At 50.7% G+C, this 22,867-nt stretch overlaps 1 protein-coding gene across 3 annotated transcripts in view; it reads right to left on the reverse strand.

Annotated features, from left to right (window-relative positions):
- Positions 1-22,867, reverse strand: part of ZC3H3 (zinc finger CCCH-type containing 3) — a 413,559-nt gene that overhangs the window by 380,892 nt on the left and 9,800 nt on the right. For 2 of the 3 annotated variants that reach the window (XM_063921214.1, XM_063921212.1), the window contains exon 3: positions 16,898-17,097. In XM_063921214.1, the coding sequence (XP_063777284.1) occupies positions 16,898-17,097 (200 nt within the window). The remainder of the gene's footprint in view (positions 1-16,897; positions 17,098-22,867) is intronic. The other variant, XM_063921213.1, reaches the window with a different exon arrangement.

A 22,867-nucleotide genomic window follows, 5' to 3' on the forward strand; every position in this document is an offset into this window, starting at 1 on the left:
CTGGATCAATACCGGCTGACCTTGAAGCAGAGGTCTTGCTAAGCTTAGAGCCTTGTAAATTGCCCTTAGCTCCAGTATATTTATGTGGAGAGAAGTCTCCAGACTTGATCACACTCCCTGGAAATTTTTTCCTTGTGTGACTGCTCCCCAGCCACTCAGGCTGGCATCCGTGGTCACCAGGACCCAGTCCTGAATGTCGAATCTGCGGCCCTTTCATAGATGAGCACTCTGCAGCCACCGCAGAAGAAAACACCCTTGTCCTTGGAGACAGGGTTATCCGCTGATGCATCTGAAGATGCGATCCGGACCATTTTCCCAGCAGATTCCACTGAAAGGTTCTTGCGTGAAATCTACCGAATGGGATCGCTTTGTAAGAAACCACCATTTTTCACAGGACCCTTGTGCAATGATGCACTGATACTTTTCCTGGTTTTAGGAGGTTCCTGACTAGCTCGGATAACTCCCTGGCCTTCTTCTCCGGGAGAAAACATCCTTTTCTGGACTGTGTCCAGAATCATTCCTAGGAACATTAGACGTGTCGTCGGAAAAAGCTGCGATTTTTGGAATATTTAGAATCCACTCGTGCTGTCGTAGAACTACTTGAGATAGTGCTACTCCGACCGCCAACTGTTCTCTGGACCTTGCCCTTATCAGGAAAGCGTCCATATTTCTTTTAGGAAGAATCATCATTTCGGCCATTACCATGGTAAAGACCCGGGGTGCCGTGGACAATCCAAACGGCAGCGTCTGAACTGATAGTGACAGTTCTGTACCACGAACCTGAGATACCCTTGGTGAGAAGGGCAAAATTTGGACATGTAGGTAAGCGTCCCTGATATCCAGTGACACCATATCGTCCTGGTTCGCTATCACTGCTCTGAGTGACTCCATCTTGATTTGAACCCTTGTATGTAATTGTTCAAATCTTTAGATCTCACCGAGCCGTTTGGCTTCAGTACCACAATATAGTGTGGAATAATACCCCTTCCCTTGTTGTAGGAGGGGTACTTTGATTATCACCTGCTGGGAATACAGCCTGTGAATTTTTTTCCAATACTGCCTCCCTGTCGGAGGGAGACGTTGGGAAAGCAGACTTCAGGAACTTGTGAGGGGAAGACGTCTCGAATTTCCAATGTACACCTGGGATACTACGTGTAGGATCCAGGAGTCCACTTGCGAGTGAGCCCACTGCGTGCTGAAACTCTTGAGATGACCCCCCACCGCACCTGAGTCCGCTTGTATGGCCCCAGCGTCATGCTGCGGACTTGGCAGAAGCTGTGGAGGACTTCTGTTCCTGGGAATGGGCTGCCTGCTGCAGTCTTCTTCCCTTTCCTCTAACCCTGGGCAGATATGACTGGCCTTTTGCCCGCCTGCCTTTATGGGTACGAAAATAAGAATTTACTTACCGATAATTCTATTTCTCGGAGTCCGTAGTGGATGCTGGGGTTCCTGAAAGGACCATGGGGAATAGCGGCTCCGCAGGAGACAGGGCACAAAAAGTAAAGCTTTCCGATCAGGTGGTGTGCACTGGCTCCTCCCCCTATGACCCTCCTCCAGACTCCAGTTAGGTACTGTGCCCGGACGAGCGTACACAATAAGGGAGGAATTTTGAATCCCGGGTAAGACTCATACCAGCCACACCAATCACACTGTACAACCTGTGATCTGAACCCAGTTAACAGTATGATAACAGCGGAGCCTCTGAAAAGATGGCTCACAACAACAATAACCCGATTTAGTTAGCAATAACTATGTACAAGTATTGCAGATAATCCGCACTTGGGATGGGCGCCCAGCATCCACTACGGACTCCGAGAAATAGAATTATCGGTAAGTAAATTCTTATTTTCTCTATCGTCCTTGTGGATGCTGGGGTTCCTGAAAGGACCATGGGGATTATACCAAAGCTCCCAAACGGGCGGGAGAGTGCGGATGACTCTGCAGCACCGAATGAGAGAACTCCAGGTCCTCTTTTGCCAGGGTATCAAATTTGTAGAATTTTACAAACGTTTTCTTCCCCGACCACGTAGCTGCTCGGCAAAGTTGTAATGCCGAGACCCCTCGGGCAGCCGCCCAAGATGAGCCCACCTTCCTTGTGGAATGGGCCTTAACAGATTTAGACTGTGGCAGGCCTGCCACAGAATGTGCAAGTTGAATTGTGCTACCAATCCCACGAGCAATCGACTGCTTAGAAGCAGAAGCACCCAGCATTGTTGGGTGCATACAGGATAAACAGCAAGTCAGATTTCCTGACTCCAGCCAACCTGGAAACTATATTTTCAGGGCCCTGATAACATCCAGCAACTTGGAGTCCTCCAAGTCCCTAGTAGCCGCAGGTACCACAATAAGCTGGTTCAGGTGAAACGCTGACACCACCTTAAGGAGAAACTGGGGACGAGTCCGCAGCTTTGCTCTGTCCGAATGGACAATCAGATATGGCTTTGTGAGATAAAGCCGCCAATTCTGACACTCGCCTGGCCGAGGCCAGGACCAACAGCATGGTCATTTTCCATGTGAGATATATCAAATCCACAGATTTGAGTTGTTTAAACCAATGTGATTTTTTAGGAATCCCAAAACTACGTTGAGATCGCCCAGTGCCACTGGAGACATCAAAGGGGCTGTATATGCAGTACTCCCTTAACAACTTCTGGACTTCAGGAACTGAAGCCAATTTCTTTCTGGAAGAAAATCAACAGGCCGAAATTTGAACCTTAATGGACCCAATTTGAGACCCATAGACACTCCTGTTTGCAGGAAATGTAGAAATTAACCTAGTTGAAATTCTTCCGTGGAGCCTTCCTGGACTCACACCCTGGCACATATTTTCACCTAAGTGGTGATAATGTTGTGCGGTCACCTCCTTCCTGGCTCTGACCAGGGTAGGGATGACCTCTTCCGGAATGCCTCTTTCCCTTAGGATCCGGCGTTCACCCGCCTTGGCGTCAACGCAGCTGCGGTAAGTCCCGGAACAGACACGGTTCTTGCCGAATCAAGACCCTTCTTAGTATCTCTTGAAGTTCCGGGAACCAAGTCCTTCTTGGCCAAACCGGAGCCACGAGTATAGTTCTTACTCCTCTCCTTCCTATCATTTTCAATACATTGGGTATGAAAAGCAGAGGATGGAACACATACACCGACTGGTACACCGACGGTGTTACCAGAGCGTCCCAGCTATTGCCTGAGTGTCTCTTGACCTGGCGCTTCAGGTGGGACGCCATCATAACCACCTTTGGTCTTTCCCAACGGTTTACAATCATGTGGAAACTTCCAGATTAAGTTTCCACTTTTCCGGGTGGAATTCATTTATGCTGAGGAAATCTTCCCAGTTGCCCACTCCCGGAATGAACACTGCTGACAGTGTTATCACATGATTTTCCGCCCAGCGAAGAATCCTTGCTGTCATTGCCCTCCTGCTTCTTGTGTCGCCCCGTCTGATAACGTGGGCGACCGCCATGATGATGTCCTACTGGATCAGCACCGGTTGACTTTGAAGCAGGAGTCTTCCTAGGCTCAGAGCATTGTAAATTGCCCTTAGCTCCAGTATATTCATGTGGAGAGAAGTCTCCAGACTTGACCACACTTCCTTGGAAATTTTTTTCCCTGTGTGACTACTCCCCAGCCTCTCAGGCTGGTATCCGTGGTCCCCAGAACACAGTCCTGAATGCTGAGTGTGCTGCCCTCTAAAAGATGAGCACTCTGCAGCCCCCACAGAAGAGACACCCTTGTCCTTGGAGACAGGATTATCCGCTGATGCATCTGAAAATGCGATCCGGACCATTCGTCCAGCAAATCCCCTGAGATCTGCCGAATGGAATCGCTTCGTAAGAAGCCACCATTTTTCCCAGGACTCCTGTGCATTGATGCACTGATACTTGGCCTGGTTTTAGGAGGTTTCTGACTAGGTCGAATAACTCCTTGGCTTTTTCCTCCCGGAGGAACACCTTTTTCTGGACTATGCCCAGAATCATTCCTAGGAACAGCAGACGTATCGTCGGAAAACAGCTGCGATTCTTGGAATATTTAGAATCCAGTCGTGCTGTCGTAGAACTACTTTAGATAGTGCTCTTCCGACCTCCAACTGTTCTCTGGAACTTGCCCTTTTCAGGATATCGTCCAAGTAAGGGATAATTTAGATGCCTTTTTTCTTTGAAGAAACATCTTTTCGGCCATTACCTTGGTAAAAGGCCCGGGGTGCCGTGGATAATTCAAACGGCATCGTCTGAAACTGATATTGACAGTTCTGTACCACGAACCAGAGGTACCCTTGTTGAGAAGGGCAAATTTGAAACTGGAGGTAATCCTTGATGTCCAGGGACACCATATAGTCCCCTTTTTTCCGGTTCGCTATCACTGCTCTGAGTGACTCCATCTCGATTTGAACCTTTTATGTAAGTGTTCAAAGATTTCAGTTTAGACTATGTCTCACCAAGCCGTCTGGCTTCAGTACCACAATATAGTGTGGAAAAATAATACCCTTTTCCTTGTTGTAGGAGGGGTACTTTGATTATCACCTGCTGGATATACAGCTTGTGAATTGTTTCCAATGCTGCCTCCCTGTCGGAGGGAGCCGTTGGTAAAGCAGACTTCAGAAACCTGCGAGGAGAAGATGTCTCGACTCTCCAATCTGTACCCCTGGGATAATACTTGTACTATCTAGGGGTCAACCTGCGAGTGATCCCACTGCGCGCTGAGACTCTTGAGACTACCCCCCCACCTTGAGTCCGCTTGCATGGCCCCAGCGTCATGCTGAGGACTTGGCAGACGCGGTGGAGGGCTTCTTTTCCTGGGAAGGGGCTGCCTGCTGCAGTCTACTTCCCTTACCTCTATGTCTGGGCAGATATGACTGGCCTTTTGCCTGCATGCCCTCATGGGAAAGGAAGGATTGAGGCTGAAAAGACGGTGTCTTTTTCAGCTGAGATGTAACTTGGGGTAAAAGGTTGGATTTCCCAGCTGTTGCCGTGGTCCCCAGGTCCGATGGACCGACCCCAACTAACTCCTTCCCTTTATACGGCAATACTTCCATGTGCCGTATGGGATCTGTATCACCTGACCACTGTCGTGTCCATGACATCTTCTGGGTGATATGGACAACGTACTTATCTTGATGCCAGAGAGCAAATATCCCTCTGTGCATCTCACGTACATATATATAGAATGCATCCTATTAAATGCTCTATATGAATAAAATATTTTCAGTCAGGGAATCCGACCAAGCCAACCCAGCACTGCATCTCCAGGCTGATGGCGATCGCTGGTCGCAGTATAACCACCGTATGTGTGTATATACTTTTTAGGATATCTTTCCAGCTTCCTATCAGCTGGCTCCTTGAGGGCGGCCGTATCTGGAGACGGTAACGCCACTTGATAAGTGTGTGAGCGCCTTATCACCCTAAGGGGTGTTTCCCAACGCGCCCTAATTTCTGGCGGGAAAGGGTATAACGCCAATATTTGCTATCGGGGTAACCCCACGCATCATCACACACTTCATTTTATTTTATCTGATTCAGGAAAAAATAAGAATTTACTTACCGATAATTCTATTTCTCGGAGTCCGTAGTGGATGCTGGGGTTCCTGAAAGGACCATGGGGAATAGCGGCTCCGCAGGAGACAGGGCACAAAAAGTAAAGCTTTAGGATCAGGTGGTGTGCACTGGCTCCTCCCCCTATGACCCTCCTCCAAGCCAGTTAGGTACTGTGCCCGGACGAGCGTACACAATAAGGGAGGAATTTTGAATCCCGGGTAAGACTCATACCAGCCACACCAATCACACCGTACAACTTGTGATCTAAACCCAGTTAACAGTATGATAACAGCGGAGCCTCTGAAAAGATGGCTCACAACAATAATAACCCGATTTTTGTAACTATGTACAAGTATTGCAGATAATCCGCACTTGGGATGGGCGCCCAGCATCCACTACGGACTCCGAGAAATAGAATTATCGGTAAGTAAATTCTTATTTTCTCTATCGTCCTAGTGGATGCTGGGGTTCCTGAAAGGACCATGGGGATTATACCAAAGCTCCCAAACGGGCGGGAGAGTGCGGATGACTCTGCAGCACCGAATGAGAGAACTCCAGGTCCTCTTTTGCCAGGATATCAAATTTGTAGAATTTTACAAACGTGTTCTCCCCTGACCACGTATCTGCTCGGCAGAGTTGTAATGCCGAGACCTCTCGGGCAGCCGCCCAAGATGAGCCCACCTTCCTTGTGGAATGGGCCTTAACCGATTTAGACTGTGGCAGGCCTGCCTCAGAATGTGCAAGTTGAATTGTGTTACAAAACCAACGAGCAATCGACTGCTTAGAAGCAGGCGCACCCAACTTGTTGGGTGCATACAGTATAAACAGCGAGTCAGATTTTCTGACTCCAGCTGTCCTGGAACATATTTTCAGGGCCCTGACAACTTCTAGCAACTTGGAGTCCTCCAAGTCCCTAGTAGGTGCAAGGCACCACAATAAGCTGGTTCAGGTGAAACACTGACACCACCTTAGGGAGAGAACTGGGGACGAGTCCGCAGCTCTGCCCTGTCCGAATGGACAAACAGATATGGGCTTTTTTGAGAAAAAACCACCAATTTGACACTCGCCTGGTCCAAGCCAGGGCCAAGAGCATGGTCACTTTTTATGTGAGATGCTTCAAATCCACATATTTGACTGGTTTTAAACCAATGTGATTTGAGGAATCCCAGAACAACGTTGAGATCCCACAGTGCCACTGGAGGCACAAAAAAGGGGTTTGTATATGCAATACTCCCTTGACAAACTTCTGGACTTCAGGAACTGAAGCCAATTCTTTCTGGAAGAAAATTTACAGGGCCGAATTTGAACCTTAATGGACCCCAATTTGAGGCCCATAGACACTCCTGTTTGCAGGAAATGCAGGAAACGACCGAGTTGAAATTTCTTTGTGGGGCCTTCCTGGCCTCACACCACGCAACATATTTTCGCCACACGTGGTGATAATGTTGTGCGGTCACCTCCTTTCTGGCTTTGACCAGGGTAGGAATGACCTCTTCCGGAATGCCTTTTTTCCCTTAGGATCCGGCTTTCCATCGCCATGCCGACAAACGCAGCTGCGGTAAGTCTTGGAACAGACATGGTACTTGCTGAAGCAAGTCCCTTCTTAGCGGCAGAGGCCATAAGACCTCTGTAAGCATCTCTTGAAGTTCCGGGTACCAAGTCCTTCTTGGCCAATCCGGAGCCATGAGTATAGTTCTTACTCCTCTACGTCTTATAATTCTCAGCACCTTAGGTATGAGAAGCAGAGGAGGGAACACATACACCGACTGGTACACCCACGGTGTTACCAGAACGTCCACATCTATTGCCTGAGAGTCTCTTGACCTGGCGCAATACCTGTCCCGTTTTTTGTTCAGACGGGACGCCATCATGTCCACCTTTGGTATTTCCCAACGGTTTACAATCATGTGGAAAAAACTTCTCAATGAAGTTTCCACTCTCCCGGGTGGAGGTCGTGCTGAGGAAGTCTGCTTCCCAGTTTCCATTCCCGGGATGAAAAACTGCTGACAGTGTTATCACATGATTTTCCGCCCAGCGAAAAGTCCTTGCAGTTTCTGCCATTGCCCTCCTGCTTCTTGTGTCGCCCTGTCTGTTTACGTGGGCGACTGCCGTGATGTTTTTCCCACTGGATCAATACCGGCTGACCTTGAAGCAGAGGTCTTGCTAAGCTTAGAGCATTATAAATTTACCCTTAGCTCCAGTATATTTATGTGGAGAAAAGTCTCCATACTTGATCACACTCCCTGGAAATTTTTCCCTTGTGTGACTGCTCCCCAGCCTCTCAGGCTGGGCTCCGTGGTTACCAGCATCCAATCCTGAATGCCGAATCTGCGGCCCTCTAGAAGATGAGCACTCTATAACCACCACAGGAGAGACACCCTTGTCCTTGGATATTGGGTTATCCGCTGATGCATCTGAAGATGCGATCCGGACCATTTGTCCAGCAGATCCCACTGAAAAGTTCTTACGTGAAATCTGCCGAATGGAATTGCTTCGTAGGAAGCCACCATTTTTACCAGGACCCTTGTGCAATGATGCACTGTTTTTAGGAGGTTCCTGACTTGCTCGGATAACTCCCTGGCTTTCTCTTCCGGGAGAAACACCTTTTTCTGGACTGTGTCCAGAATCATCCCTAGGCACAGCAGACGTGTCGTCGGGATCAGCTGCGATTTTGGAATATTTAGAATCCACCCGTGCTGATTGTAGCAGTATCCGAGATAGTGCTACTCCGACCTCCAACTGTTCCCTGGACTATGCCCCTATCAGGAGATCGTCCAAGTAAGGGATAATTAAGATGCCTTTTCTTCGAAGAAGAATCATCATTTCGGCCATTACCTTGGTAAAGACCCCGGGGTGCCGTGGACAATCCAAACGGCAGCGTCTGAAACTGATAGTGACAGTTCTGCACCACGAACCTGAGGTACCCTTAGTGAGAAGGGCAAATTTGGGACATAGAGGTAAGCATCCCTGATGTCCCGGGACACTATATAGTCCCCTTCTTCCTGGTTCGTTATCACTGCTCTGAGTGACTTCATCTTAATTTGAACCTTTGTAAGTGTTCAAAAAAAAAAAAATTTTTAGAATAAGTCTCACCTAGCCTTCTGGCTTCAGTACCACAATATAGTGTGGAATAATACCCCTTTTCTGTAGTAGGAGGGGTAATTTAATTATCACCTGCTGGGAATACAGCTTGTGAATTTTTTCCCATACTACCTCCTTGTCGGAGGGAGACTTGGTAAAGCAGACTTCAGGAGCCTGCGAAGGGGAAACGTCTCGACATTCCCATCTGTACCCCCGGGATACTACTTGTAGGATCCAGGGGTCCTGTACGGTCTCAGCGCCATGCTGAGAACTTGTCAGACGCGGTGGAACGCTTCTGTTCCTGGGAATGGGCTGCCTGCTGCAGTCTTCTTCCCTTTCCTCTATCCCTGGGCAGATATGATCTTATAGGGACGAGAGGACTGAGGCTGAAAAGACGGTGTCTTTTTCTGCAGAGATGTGACTTAGGGTAAAAAACGGTGGATTTTCCAGCAGTTGCCGTGACCACCAGGTCCGATGGACCGACCCCAAACAAGTCCTCTTCCTTTATACGGCCATACTGTGCCGTTTGGAATCTGCATCACCTGACCACTGTCGTGTCCATAACATCTTCTGGCAGTTATGGACATCGCGTTTATTCATGATGCCAGAGTGCAAATATCCCTCTGTGCATCTCGCATATATAGAAATGCTCTATAGTCAATAAAATACTGTCCCTGTCAAGGGTATCAATATTTTTAGTCAGGGAATCCGACCAAGCCACCCTAGCTCTGCACATCCAGGCTGAGGCGATCGCTGGCCGCAGTATAACACCAGTATGTGTGTATATACTTTTTATTATATTTTCCAGCCTTGTCAGCTGGTCCTTGAGGACGGCCCTATCTATAGACGGTACCGCCACTTGTTTTGATAAGCGTGTGAGCGCCTTATCCACCTTAAGGGGTGTTTCCCAACGCGCCCTAACTTCTGGCGGGAAAGGGTATACCGCCCATAATTTTCTATCGGGGGGAACCCACGCATCATCACACACTTTATTTAATTTATCTGATTCAGGAAAAACTATGGTAGTTTTTTCACATCCCACATAATACCCTCTTTTGTGGTACTTGTAGTATCAGAAATACGTAACACCTCCTTCATTGCCTTTAACGTGTGGCCCTAATAAGGAATACGTTTGTTTATTCACCGTCGACACTGGATTCAGTGTCCCTGTCTGTGTCTGTGTCGACCGACTAAAGTAAACGGGCGTTTTAAAAAACCCTTGACGGTGTTTTTGAGACGTCTGGACCGTACTAATTGTTTGTCGGCCGTCTCATGTCGTCAACCGACTTTGCAGCGTGTTGACATTATCACGTAATTTCCTAAATAAGCCATCCATTCCGGTGTCGACTCCCTAGAGAGTGACATCACCATTACAGGCAATTGCTCCGCCTCCACGCCAATATCGTCCTCATACATGTCGACACACACGTACCGACACACAGCAGACACACAGGGAATGCTCTATACGAAGACAGGACCCACTAGCCCTTTGGGGAGACAGAGGGAGAGTCTGCCAGCACACACCAAAAAGCGCTATATATGACAGGGATAGCCTTATGATTAAGTGCTCCCTTATAGCTGCTTTTATATTAATATATATATAGCCATTTATTTTGCCCCCCCTCTCTGTTATACCCTGTTTCTGTAGTGCAGTGCAGGGGAGAGACCTGGGAGCCTTCCTGACCAGCGGAGCTGTGACAGAAAATGGCGCCGTGTGCTGAGGAGATAGGCCCCGCCCCTTTTCCGGCGGGCTCGTCTCCCGCTATTTAGTACATTTAGGCAGGGGTAAATATCTCCATATAGCCTCTGGGGCTATATGTGAGGTATTTTTAGCCTTTTTAAAGGTTTTCATTTGCCTCCCAGGGCGCCCCCCCCCAGCGCCCTGCACCCTCAGTGACTGCCGTGTGAAGTGTGCTGAGAGGAAAATGGCGCACAGCTGCAGTGCTGTGCGCTACCTTAAGAAGACTGCAGGAGTCTTCAGCCGCCGATTCTGGACCTCTTCTTGCTTCAGCATCTGTGAGGGGGCCGGCGGCGTGGCTCCGGTGACCATCCAGGCTGTACCTGTGATCGTCCCTCTGGAGCTTCATGTCCAGTAGCCAAGAAGCCAATCCATCCTGCACGCAGGTGAGTTCACTTCTTCTCCCCTCTGTCCCTCGTTGCAGTGATCCTGTTGCCAGCAGGAATCACTGTAAAATAAAAAACCTAAGCTAAACTCTCTAAGCAGCTCTTTATGAGAGCCACCTAGAATTGCACCCTTCTCGGCCGGGCACAAAATCTAACTGGCTTGGAGGAGGGTCATAGGGGGAGGAGCCAGTGCACACCACCTGATCCTAAAGCTTTACTTTTTGTGCCCTGTCTCCTGCGGAGCCGCTATTCCCCATGGTCCTTTCAGGAACCCCAGCATCCACTAGGACGATAGAGAAACTACAGGTAGTTTTTTCACTCCCACATAATACCCTTTTTTGTGGTACTTGTAGTATCAGAAATATGCAACACCTCCTTCATTGCCCTTAACGTGTGGCCCTAATGAGAAATACGTTTGTTTATTCACCGTCGACACTGGATTCAGTGTCTGTGTCTGTGTCGACCGACTGAGGTAAATGGGCGTTTTTAACGCCCCTGACGGTGTTTCTGAGACGCCTGGACCGGTACTAATAGTTTGTCGGCCGTCTCACGTCGTCAACCGACCTTGCAGCGTGTTGACATTCTCACGTAATTCCCTAAATAAGCCATCCATTCCGGTGTCGACTCCCTAGAGAGTGACATCACCATTACAGGCAATTTCTCCGCCTCCTCACCAACATCGTCCTCATACATGTCGACACACACGTACCGACACACAGTACACACACCGGGAATGCTCTGACAGAGGACAGGACCCACACTAGCCCTTTGGGGAGACAGAGGGAGAGTTTGCCAGCACACACCAAAACGCTATAATTATATAGGGACAACCTTATATAAGTGTTTTCCCTTATAGCATCTTTATATATATCTCAATATCGCCAAAATCAGTGCCCCCCCTCTCTGTTTTAACCCTGTTTCTGTAGTGCAGTGCAGGGGAGAGCCTGGGAGCCTTCTCTCCAGGCTTTCTGTGAGAGAAAATGGCGCTGTGTGCTGAGGAGATAGGCCCCGCCCCTTTTTCGGCGGGCTCGTCTCCCGCTATTTAGTGAATCTTGGCAGGGGTTAAATATCTCCATATAGCCTCTGGGGGCTATATGTGAGGTATTTTTCGCCAAAAAAGGTTTTCATTTGCCTCCCAGGGCGCCCCCCTCCCAGCGCCCTGCACCCTCAGTGACTGCCGTGTGAAGTGTGCTGAGAGGAAAATGGCGCACAGCTGCAGTGCTGTGCGCTACCTTTAGAAGACTGCAGGAGTCTTCAGCCGCCGATTCTGGACCTCTTCTTACTTCAGCATCTGCAAGGGGGCCGGCGGCGCGGCTCCGGTGACCATCCAGGCTGTACCTGTGATCGTCCCTCTGGAGCTGATGTCCAGTAGCCAAGAAGCCAATCCATCCTGCACGCAGGTGAGTTCACTCCTTCTCCCCTAAGTCCCTCGTTGCAGTGATCCTGTTGCCAGCAGGACTCACTGTAAAATAAAAAACCTAAGCTAAACTTTCTCTAAGCAGCTCTTTAGGAGAGCCACCTAGATTGCACCCTTCTCGTCCGGGCACAAAAATCTAACTGGAGTCTGGAGGAGGGTCATAGGGGGAGGAGCCAGTGCACACCACCTGATCGGAAAGCTTTACTTTTTGTGCCCTGTCTCCTGCGGAGCCGCTATTCCCCATGGTCCTTTCAGGAACCCCAGCATCCACAAGGACGATAGAGAAAGGACTGAGACTGAAAAGACTGTGTCCTTTTCTGCTGAGATGTGACTTGGGGTAACAAAAGTGGATTTTCCAGCTGTTGCCATGGCCACCAGGTCCGATGGACCGCCCCTTTATACGGCAATACTTCCATGTGCCGTCTGGAATCTGCATCACCTGACCACTGTCGTGTCTATAAACATCGTCTGGCAGATATGGACATCACATCTACTCTTGATGTCAGAATGCAAATATCCCTCTGCGCATCTCGCATATATAGAAATGCATCCTTAAAATGCTCTATAGTCAATAAAATATGGTTCCTGTCAAGGGTATCAATATTTTCAGTCAGGAAATCCGACCAAGCCCCCCCAGTGCTGCACATCCAGGCTGAGGCGATTGCTGGTCGTAGTATAACACCAGTATGTGTGTATATACTTTTTAGGATATTTTTCAGCTTCCTATCAGCTGGCTCCTTGAGGGCGGCCGTATCTGGAGACGGTAACGCCACTTGTTTTTATAAGCATGTGAGCGCCTTATCCACCCTAAGGTGTGTTTCCCAACTCGCCCTCACTTCTGGCGGGAAAAGGTATACCTCCAATAATTTTCTATCGGAGGAAACCCACGTATCATCACACCCTTTAATTTATCTGATTCAGGAAAAACTACAAGTAGATTATTCCCACCCTACATAATACCCTTATTTGTGGTACTTGTAGTATCAGAAATATGTAACACCTCCTTCATTGCCCTTAACATGTAACGTGTGGCCCTAAAGGAAAATACGTTTGTTTATTCACAGTCGACACTGAAGTCAGTGTCCGTGTCTGTGTCGACCAACTGAGGTAAATGGGCGTTTTTACAAGCCCCTGACGGTGTCTGAGACGCCTGGACAGGTACTAATTTGTTTGCCGGCCGTCTCATGTCGTCAACCGACCTTGCATCGTGTTGACATTATCACGTAATTCCTAAATAAGCCATCCATTCCGGTGTCGACTCCCTAGAGAGTGACATCACCAATACAGGCAATTTGCTCCGCCTCCTCACCAACATCGTCCTTCTACATGTCGACACACACGTACCGACACACAGCACACACACAGGGAATGCTCTGATAGAGGACAGGACCCCACTAGCCCTTTGGGGAGACAGAGGGAGAGTTTGCCAGCACACACCAAAAACGCTATAATTATACAGGGACAACCCCTTATACAAGTGTTTTCCCTTATAGCATTTTCACATATGTAATCATATCGCCAAATAAGTGCCCCCCCTCTCTGTTTTAACCCTGTTTCTGTAGTGCAGTGCAGGGGAGAGCCTGGGAGCCTTCCTCACAGCAGAGCTGAGCAGGAAAATGGCGCCGTGTGCTGAGGAGAATAGGCCCCGCCCCCTAAAACGGCGGGCTCTTCTCCCGGAGTTTGTGAGATCTGGCAGGGGTTAAATACATCCATATAGCCTCAAGGGCTATATGTGATGTATTTTAGCCATAAAAAAGGTATAATACATTGCTGCCCAGGGCGCCCCCCCCAGCGCCCTGCACCCTCAGTGACCGCTGGTATGAAGTGTGCTGACAACAATGGCGCACAGCTGCAGTGCTGTGCGCTACCTTATGAAGACTGAAAGTCTTCTGCCGCCTGTTTCTGGACCTCTGGACCTCTTCAACTTCGGCATCTGCAAGGGGGGTCGGCGGCACGGCTCCGGGACGAACCCCAGGGTGAGACCTGTGTTCCGACTCCCTCTGGAGCTAATGGTGTCCAGTAGCCTAAGAAGCAAATCCATCCTGCACGCAGGTGAGTTTACTTCTCTCCCCTAAGTCCCTCGTAGCAGTGAGCCTGTTGCCAGCAGGACTCACTGAAAATAAAAAACCTAACTTAAACTTTTATTCTAAGCAGCTCAGGAGAGCCACCTAGATTGCACCCTTCTCGGCCGGGCACAAAAATCTAACTGAGGCTTGGAGGAGGGTCATAGGGGGAGGAGCCAGTGCACACCACCTGATCCTAAAGCTTTTATTATTGTGCCCTGTCTCCTGCGGAGCCGCTAAACCCCATGGTCCTGACGGAGTCCCCAGCATCCACTTAGGACGTTAGAGAAAAGTATATATTATTGTAATCATTTTTACAGCTTAAAAATACAGGTTTAAATTTGTTTCGGACACACAGAGTGGTGCCTCCAGCTGCCAGTGATAAATAGCCGAAAGCAGGGGGGAGGGGGGCTAGGTGAAGATGCAGAAGCCCTGTTGGGTTTGTTGGCCACGCAAAAGCGCAAAATGACCACCGCCCACCAGGAGAAGACGCCGGAAGCCCAGGTGGTTTGGCGCACACGCAAAAGAGCTTAAAGGCCGCCGTCCCCAGGTGACGGTGCCGTATAATAAACTTCTTCTTTAAAACGTGTTTTGTATTTATTTTAATATTTTCTATACAGGAGGACTACCGGTGGCAGTGGGCCATTAATGTCCGGGCATGCAGGCACTTGTGGTTCTCCCAGTGCTGGCACGCATTCTGGGACCTGTAGGCTGCCTGTAAAGAACAATATTATAATACCATTAACCCCGGCACCCACTGCCACCAGGGGTGCGGGGCATAGCAGGCCAGTGCTGGTTGGGGTTACCACTTTCCGAGAAATTCCAGCCCTGGGCTGACTGGTTTACGCAATGGCAGGGGGACCCCATACGGAATGTCTCCCCGATGGACATCTACACTGGTCAGAGGTAATGTCCACCCATAAGTTACACAAGCAGAGAAGTCCCAGACCTTAGGCGTTTACATACAGCCTGAGAACAACGGGACCGGTTCCTGATTTGTCCTCATAAATTAGTGCAGTGGTTCCCAAACTTTCTTCAATCATGGCTGCATATAGTATCAGCATGCTGTTCACATCACCCCAGGCCAGACGTTTCTTACTGGTAAACTCAGAAAAACGTATTACATTAGGTAAAGTGTGCTGGCCGGTCATCCTTAGGGTCAGTTACGTGATGGGGACAGGGTTGTACTGACCGGTCATCCTTAGGGTCAGTTACGTGATGGGGACAGGGTTGTACTGACCGGTTATCCTTAGGGTCAGTTACGTGATGGGGACAAGGTTGTACTGACCAGACATCCTTAGGGTCAGTTATGTGATGGGGACAGGGTTGTACTGACCGGTCATCCTTAGGGTCAGTTACGTAATGGGGACAGGGTTGTACTGACCGGTCATCCTTAGGGTCAGTTACGTGATGGGGACAGGGTTGCACTGACCGGTTATCCTTAGGGTCAGTTACGTGATAAGGACAGGGTTGTACTGACCAGACATCCTTAGGGTCAGTTATGTGATGGGGACAGGGTTGTACTGACCGGTCATCCTTAGGGTCAGTAACGTGATGGGGACAGGGTTGTACTGACCGGTCATCCTTAGGGTCAGTTACGTGATGGGGACAGGGTTGTACTGACCGGTCTCCCTCAGGGTCTGTTATGTGATGGGGACAGGGTTGTACTGACCAGTCTCCCTTAGGGTCAGTTATGTGATGGGGACAGGGTTGTACTGACCGGTCTCCCTTAGGGTCAGTTATGTGATGGGGACAGGGTTGTACTGACCGGTCTCCCTTGGGGTCAGTTATGTGGTGGAGTACAGGGTATATAAACACAACGGCACCAGCAGACCACACCGACATAAGTATCAGGGTGACAGAAAAATGAGGGATTTGGTGCTGTTAAAGGGAGGATAGAATAGAAGATAAGTAAGAGAAGGGAAAGCACAGGAGGGGAGAGGGTCTTGCTCTACCTACACATATTCTGATGTAATAGGAATAATAAGCAGTAAAAAAAAATGGTTTTATTGAAAGATGTAAAATAAATCAAAAACAAAGCCTATCAACATCATCACTATCGATGTTAGAAAACATTAAAACATGGTTGATCATAGTTTCTGATACTTGATTACATTTTTTTTCTCATTAATGCTGGAAAAGAGAGAGACCGTGGAGAGTTAGAGAAACGGGAGGCAAGAAAACCCGGGCAGCACTGGGGACAATGGTTGGTTCTACCATAAGCAGGAAAGGTCACATTTTATGGCTGAAATAAATAAATCTGATTGGAAGGCAACAGAACTAGTCTCCCCGTGTGCGCTTATCTAATGACATCACAATTAGGACTCAAAAGTCATGAAACAACAGTTTACATATAATATCTTAGTATTTCATGGACATTAAATCCTCGGCATAACAATTCCACCATACCGAGCCATTAACGAGACTCTTAGGGGCTGATTCAACTACAGCCGCCAGAATCAATGACACGGAGCGGGAAACACCAGGTCACATCTCACCATCTGTCCCTGATGACCATGGACATCATCTGAGACAGCATACATCAGATAACAGATCCACAAGGCAGAGGGGACATTCTATACGCAGCAGGGCAAAGATGATGAGAATGACATCAGAGGAGGACACCATACGGAAGGGACGCCGAATGTCAGGTTACAAAGATACAATGCGCAATGATGGCGGCCTACCTTCTCTGGTACCTGGAGATAGCTGCTTGCTGGGAGGGAGCCTTCGCAGGCGGTGTTTGGAGATGTGCACCAGCCCCCGGGGTAAGTTTCGTTTCACCGTAGCTGGAGATTTTACTCTGGGAGAAGTCCTCCTCCGGAGGCAGTAATGGCTCTTCATGGTGAGAGGAGCTAAAGGAGAGGACTTCTTCTCCACCGGGGACCTGGAGACCAACGCAGACAATGGAACATCAGCATCTAGCAAGCACTCTCATTTAAAAGCATTGACAATATCGGTATTACTCTGCTTAAGAGACCCCATCACCTATCTGGGTAGGGGGGCTGCACAGTGCACCTGGAGGGAAGAGGGGGAGAGTCAACCACTGCACCTGGAGGGGGGTGGGGGGGTCTGACCACTGCACCAGGAAGGGGGTGGGGGGGGGGGGGGTCTGATCACTGCACCTGGAAGGGGGGGGGGGGGGGGGGGGGTCTGACCACTGCACCTGGAAGGGTGGGGGGGTGGGAGGGGAGTCGACCGCTGCACCTGGAAGGGGGGGCGCACAGTGCATCTGGAGGGGGGCCACCCCCTTTACAAGTAAACTACATATGTTTGGAATCAACTAAACCTGGGCATTTGTTGTACATGGGTGGTCATTCCGAGTTGTTCGCTCTGTAATTTTCTTCGCATCGCAGCGATTTTCCGCTAATTGTGCATGCGCAATGTTCGCACTGCGACTGCGCCAAGTAAATTTGCTATGAAGATTGGTATTTTACTCACGGCATTACGAGGTTTTTTCTTCGTTCTGGAGATCGGAGTGTGAGTGACAGGAAGTGGGTGTTTCTGGGCGGAAACTGGCCGTTTTATGGGAGTGTGTGAAAAAACGCTGCCGTTTCTGGGAAAAACGCGGGAGTGGCTGGAGAAACGGAGGAGTGTCTGGGCGAACGCTGGGTGTGTTTGTGACGTCAAACCAGGAACGACAAGCACTGAACTGATCGCACTGGAAGAGTAAGTCTCGAGCTACTCAGAAACTGCACAGAGAAGTCTTTTCGCAATATTGCGAATCTTTCATTCGCAATTTTGATAAGCTAAGATTCACTCCCAGTAGGCGGCGGCTTAGCGTGTGCAATGCTGCTAAAAGCAGCTTGCGAGCGAACAACTCGGAATGAGGGCCATGGAGCGAACACTCTACTTTCATGGAACATCTGCTAAGAGATTCAGCGGAACAGAAGCTGCATTTGCGAGACCAGAGAATTCCGTCCTCAGTTTAGCACATTGGTTCTGACTCAGTGGCATCGGCAGCTGCAATTGTCAATACGATTTCGTACACAGTGCACTGGTTATATGGCTCCTGGGGTATCAATCCCACTAAGCCTGTGCACTGGTGACATGGCTCCTGGGAAGTACCTCCCACTAAGCCGATGCACTGATTACATGGCTCCTGGGAAGTACCTCCCACTAAGCCGGTGCACTGGTTACATGGCTCCTGGTTAGTTCCTCCCACTAAGACGGTGCACTGGCTACATGGCTCCTGGGGTATCCCTCCCACTAAGCCGGTGCACTGGTTACATGGCTCATCGTATATTCCTCCCACTAAGCCGATGCACTGGCTACATGGCTCCTGGGATATCCCTCCCACTAAGCTGGTGCACTGGCTACATGGCTCCTGGGGTATCCCTCCCACTAAGACAGTGCACTGGTTACATGGCTCCTGGGATATCCCTCCCACTAAGATGGTGCACTGGTTACATGGCTCCTGGTTAGTTCCTCCCACTAAGCTGGTGCACTGGATACATGGCTCCTGGGGTATCCCTCCCACTAAGCTGGTGCACTGGTTACATGGATCCTAGGGTATCAATCCCACTAAGCCAGTGCGCTGGTTACATGGCTCCTGGGGTATCTCGCCCACTAAGCCAGTGCACTGGCTACATGGCTCCTGGGATATTCCTCCCACTAAGCTGGTGCACTGGCTACATGGCTCCCGGGATATCCCTCCCACTAAGCCGGTGCACTGGTTACATGGCTCCCGGGATTTCCCTCGCACTAAGCTGGTGCACTGGTTACATGGCTGCTGGGATATCCCTCCCACTAAGACGGTGCACTGGTTACATGGCTCCCGGGATAACCCTCCCACTAAGCTGGTGCACTGGTTACGTGGCTCCTGGGAAGTACCTCCCACTAAGCCAGTGCACTGGCTACATAGCTCCTGGGGTATCCCTCGCACTAAGCTGGTGCACTGGTTACATGGCTCCTGGGAAGTTCCTCCCACTAAGACGGAGCACTGGCTACATGGCTCCTGGGGTATCCCTCCCACTAAGCTGGTGCACTGGTTACATGGCTCCTGGGGTATCCCTCCCACTAAGCTGGTGCACTGGTTACATGGCTCCCACTAACCATGGCTCCTGGGATATCCCTCCCACTAAGCTGGTGCACTGGCTACATGGCTCCTGGGGTATCCCTCCCACTAAGCCAGTGCACTGGTTACATGGCTCCTGGGATATCCCTCCCACTAAGATGGTGCACTGGTTACATGGCTCCTGGTTAGTTCCTCCCACTAAGCTGGTGCACTGGATACATGGCTCCTGGGGTATCCCTCCCACTAAGCTGGTGCACTGGTTACATGGATCCTAGGGTATCAATCCCACTAAGCAAGTGCGTTGTTACATGGCTCCTGGGGTATCTCGCCCACTAAGCCAGTGCACTGGCTACATGGCTCCTGGGGTATCTCGCCCACTAAGCCGGTGCACTGGTTACATGGCTCCGGGGATATCCCTCCCACTAAGATGGTGCACTGGTTACATGGCTCCTGGTTAGTTCCTCCCACTAAGCTGGTGCACTGGATACATGGCTCCTGGGGTATCCCTCCCACTAAGCTGGTGCACTAGTTACATGGATCCTAGGGTATCAATCCCACTAAGCCAGTGCGCTGGTTACATGGCTCCTGGGGTATCTCGCCCACTAAGCCAGTGCACTGGCTACATGGCTCCTGGGGTATCTCGCCCACTAAGCCGGTGCACTGGTTACATGGCTCCTGGGGTATCCCTCCCACTAAGCTGGTGCACTGGTTACATGGCTCCTGGGGTATCCCTCCCACTAAGCTGGTGCACTGGCTACATGGCTCCCGGGATATCCCTCCCACTAAGTCGGTGCACTGGTTACATGGCTCCTGGGATATCCCTCGCACTAAGCTGGTGCACTGGTTACATGGCTGCTGGGATATCCCTCCCACTAAGACGGTGCACTGGTTACATGGCTCCCGGGATAACCCTCCCACTAAGCTGGTGCACTGGTTACGTGGCTCCTGGGAAGTACCTCCCACTAAGCCGGTGCACTGGCTACATAGCTCCTGGGGTATCCCTCGCACTAAGCTGGTGCACTGGTTACATGGCTCCTGGGAAGTTCCTCCCACTAAGACGGAGCACTGGCTACATGGCTCCTGGGGTATCCCTCCCACTAAGCTGGTGCACTGGTTACATGGCTCCTGGGGTATCCCTCCCACTAAGCTGGAGCACTGGTTACATGGCTCCTGGGGTATCCCTCCCACTAAGCTGGTGCACTGGTTACATGGCTCCTGGTTAGTTCCTCCCACTAAGCTGGTGCCCTGGATACATGGCTCCTGGGGTATCCCTCGCACTAAGCTGGTGCACTGGTTACATGGCTCCTGGGGTATCCCTCCCACTAAGCTGGTGCACTGGTTACATGGCTCCTGGGGTATCCCTCCCACTAAGCTGGTGCACTGGTTACATGGCTCCTGGTTAGTTCCTCCCACTAAGCTGGTGCACTGGATACATGGCTCCTGGGGTATCCCTCGCACTAAGCCGGTGCACTGGTTACATGGCTCCTGGTTAGTTCCTCCCACTAAGCTGGTGCACTGGATACATGGCTCCTGGGGTATCCCTTGCACTAAGCCGGTGCACTGGTTACATGGCTCCTGGTTAGTTCCTCCCACTAAGCCGGTGCACTGGTTACATGGCTCCTGGGGTATCCCTCCCACTAAGCTGGTGCACTGGTTATATGGCTCCTGGGGTATCCCTCGCACTAAGCCGGTGCACTGGTAACATGCCTCCTGGGGTATCCCTCCCACTAAGCCGGTGCGCTGGTTACATGGCTCCTGGGGTATCCCTCGCATTAAGCCGGTGCACTGGTTACATGGCTCCTGGTTAGTTCCTCCCACTAAGCTGGTGCACTGGTTACATGTCTCTTGGGGTATCCCTCCCACTAAGCTGGTGCACTGGATACATGGCTCCTGGGGTATCCCTCGCACTAAGCCGGTGCACTGGTTACATGGCTCCTGGTTAGTTCCTCCCACTAAGCCGGTGCACTGGTTACATGGCTCCTGGGGTATCCCTCCCACTAAGCTGGTGCACTGGTTACATGGCTCCTGGGGTATCCCTCGCACTAAGCCGGTGCACTGGTTACATGGCTCCTGGGGTATCCCTCGCACTAAGCCGGTGCACTGGTTACATGGCTCCTGGGGTATCCCTCCCACTAAGCTGGTGCACTGGTTACATGGCTCCTGGGGTATCCCTCCCACTAAGCCGGTGCACTGGTTACATGGCTCCTGGGGTATCCCTCCCACTAAGCCGGTACACTGGTTACATGGCTCCTGGGGTATCCCTCCCACTAAGCTGGTGCACTGGTTACATGGCTCCTGGGGTATCCCTCCCACTAAGCTGGTGCACTGGATACATGGCTCCTGGGGTATCCCTCGCACTAAGCCGGTGCACTGGTTACATGGCTCCTGGTTAGTTCCTCCCACTAAGCCGGTGCACTGGTTACATGGCTCCTGGGGTATCCCTCCCACTAAGCTGGTGCACTGGTTACATGGCTCCTGGGGTATCCCTCGCACTAAGCCGGTGCACTGGTTACATGGCTCCTGGGGTATCCCTCGCACTAAGCCGGTGCACTGGTTACATGGCTCCTGGGGTATCCCTCCGACTAAGCTGGTGCACTGGTTACATGGCTCCTGGGGTATCCCTCCCACTAAGCCGGTGCACTGGTTACATGGCTCCTGGGGTATCCCTCCCACTAAGCCGGTGCACTGGTTACATGGCTCCTGGGGTATCCCTCCCACTAAGCTGGTGCACTGGCTACATGGCTCCTGGGGTATCCCTCCCACTAAGCCGGTGCACTGGTTACATGGGTCCTTGGGTATCCCTCCCACTAAGCCGGTGCACTGGTTACATGGCTCCTGGGGTATCCCTCCCACTAAGCTGGTGCGCTGGTTACATGGCTCCTGAGGTATCCCTCGCACTAAGCCGGTGCACTGGTTACATGGCTCCAGGTTAGTTCCTCCCACTAAGCTGGTGCACTGGTTACATGGCTCCTGGGGTATCCCTCGCACTAAGCCGGTGCACTGGTTACATGGCTCCTGGGGTATCCCTCCCACTAAGCTGGTGCACTGGCTACATGGCTCCTGGGGTATCCCTCCCACTAAGCCAGTGCATTGGTTACATGGCTCCTGGGATATCCCTCCCACTAAGATGGTGCACTGGTTACATGGCTCCTGGTTAGTTCCTCCCACTAAGCTGGTGCACTGGATACATGGCTCCTGGGGTATCCCTCCCACTAAGCTGGTGCACTGGTTACATGGCTCCTGGGATATCCCTCGCACTAAGCTGGTGCACTGGTTACATGGCTGCTGGGATATCCCTCCCACTAAGACGGTGCACTGGTTACATGGCTCCCGGGATAACCCTCCCACTAAGCCGGTGCACTGGTTACGTGGCTCATGGGAAGTACCTCCCACTAAGCCGGTGCACTGGCTACATAGCTCCTGGGGTACCCCTCGCACTAAGCTGGTGCACTGGTTACATGGCTCCTGGGAAGTTCCTCCCACTAAGACGGAGCACTGGCTACATGGCTCCTGGGGTATCCCTCCCACTAAGCTGGTGCACTGGTTACATGGCTCCTGGGGTATCCCTCCCACTAAGCTGGTGCACTGGTTACATGGCTCCTGGGGTATCCCTCCCACTAAGCCGGTGCACTGGTTACAT

The sequence above is a fragment of the Pseudophryne corroboree genome, chromosome 5 (genome assembly GCF_028390025.1).
Source record: "Pseudophryne corroboree isolate aPseCor3 chromosome 5, aPseCor3.hap2, whole genome shotgun sequence".
NCBI classification, from domain to species: domain Eukaryota; kingdom Metazoa; phylum Chordata; class Amphibia; order Anura; family Myobatrachidae; genus Pseudophryne; species Pseudophryne corroboree.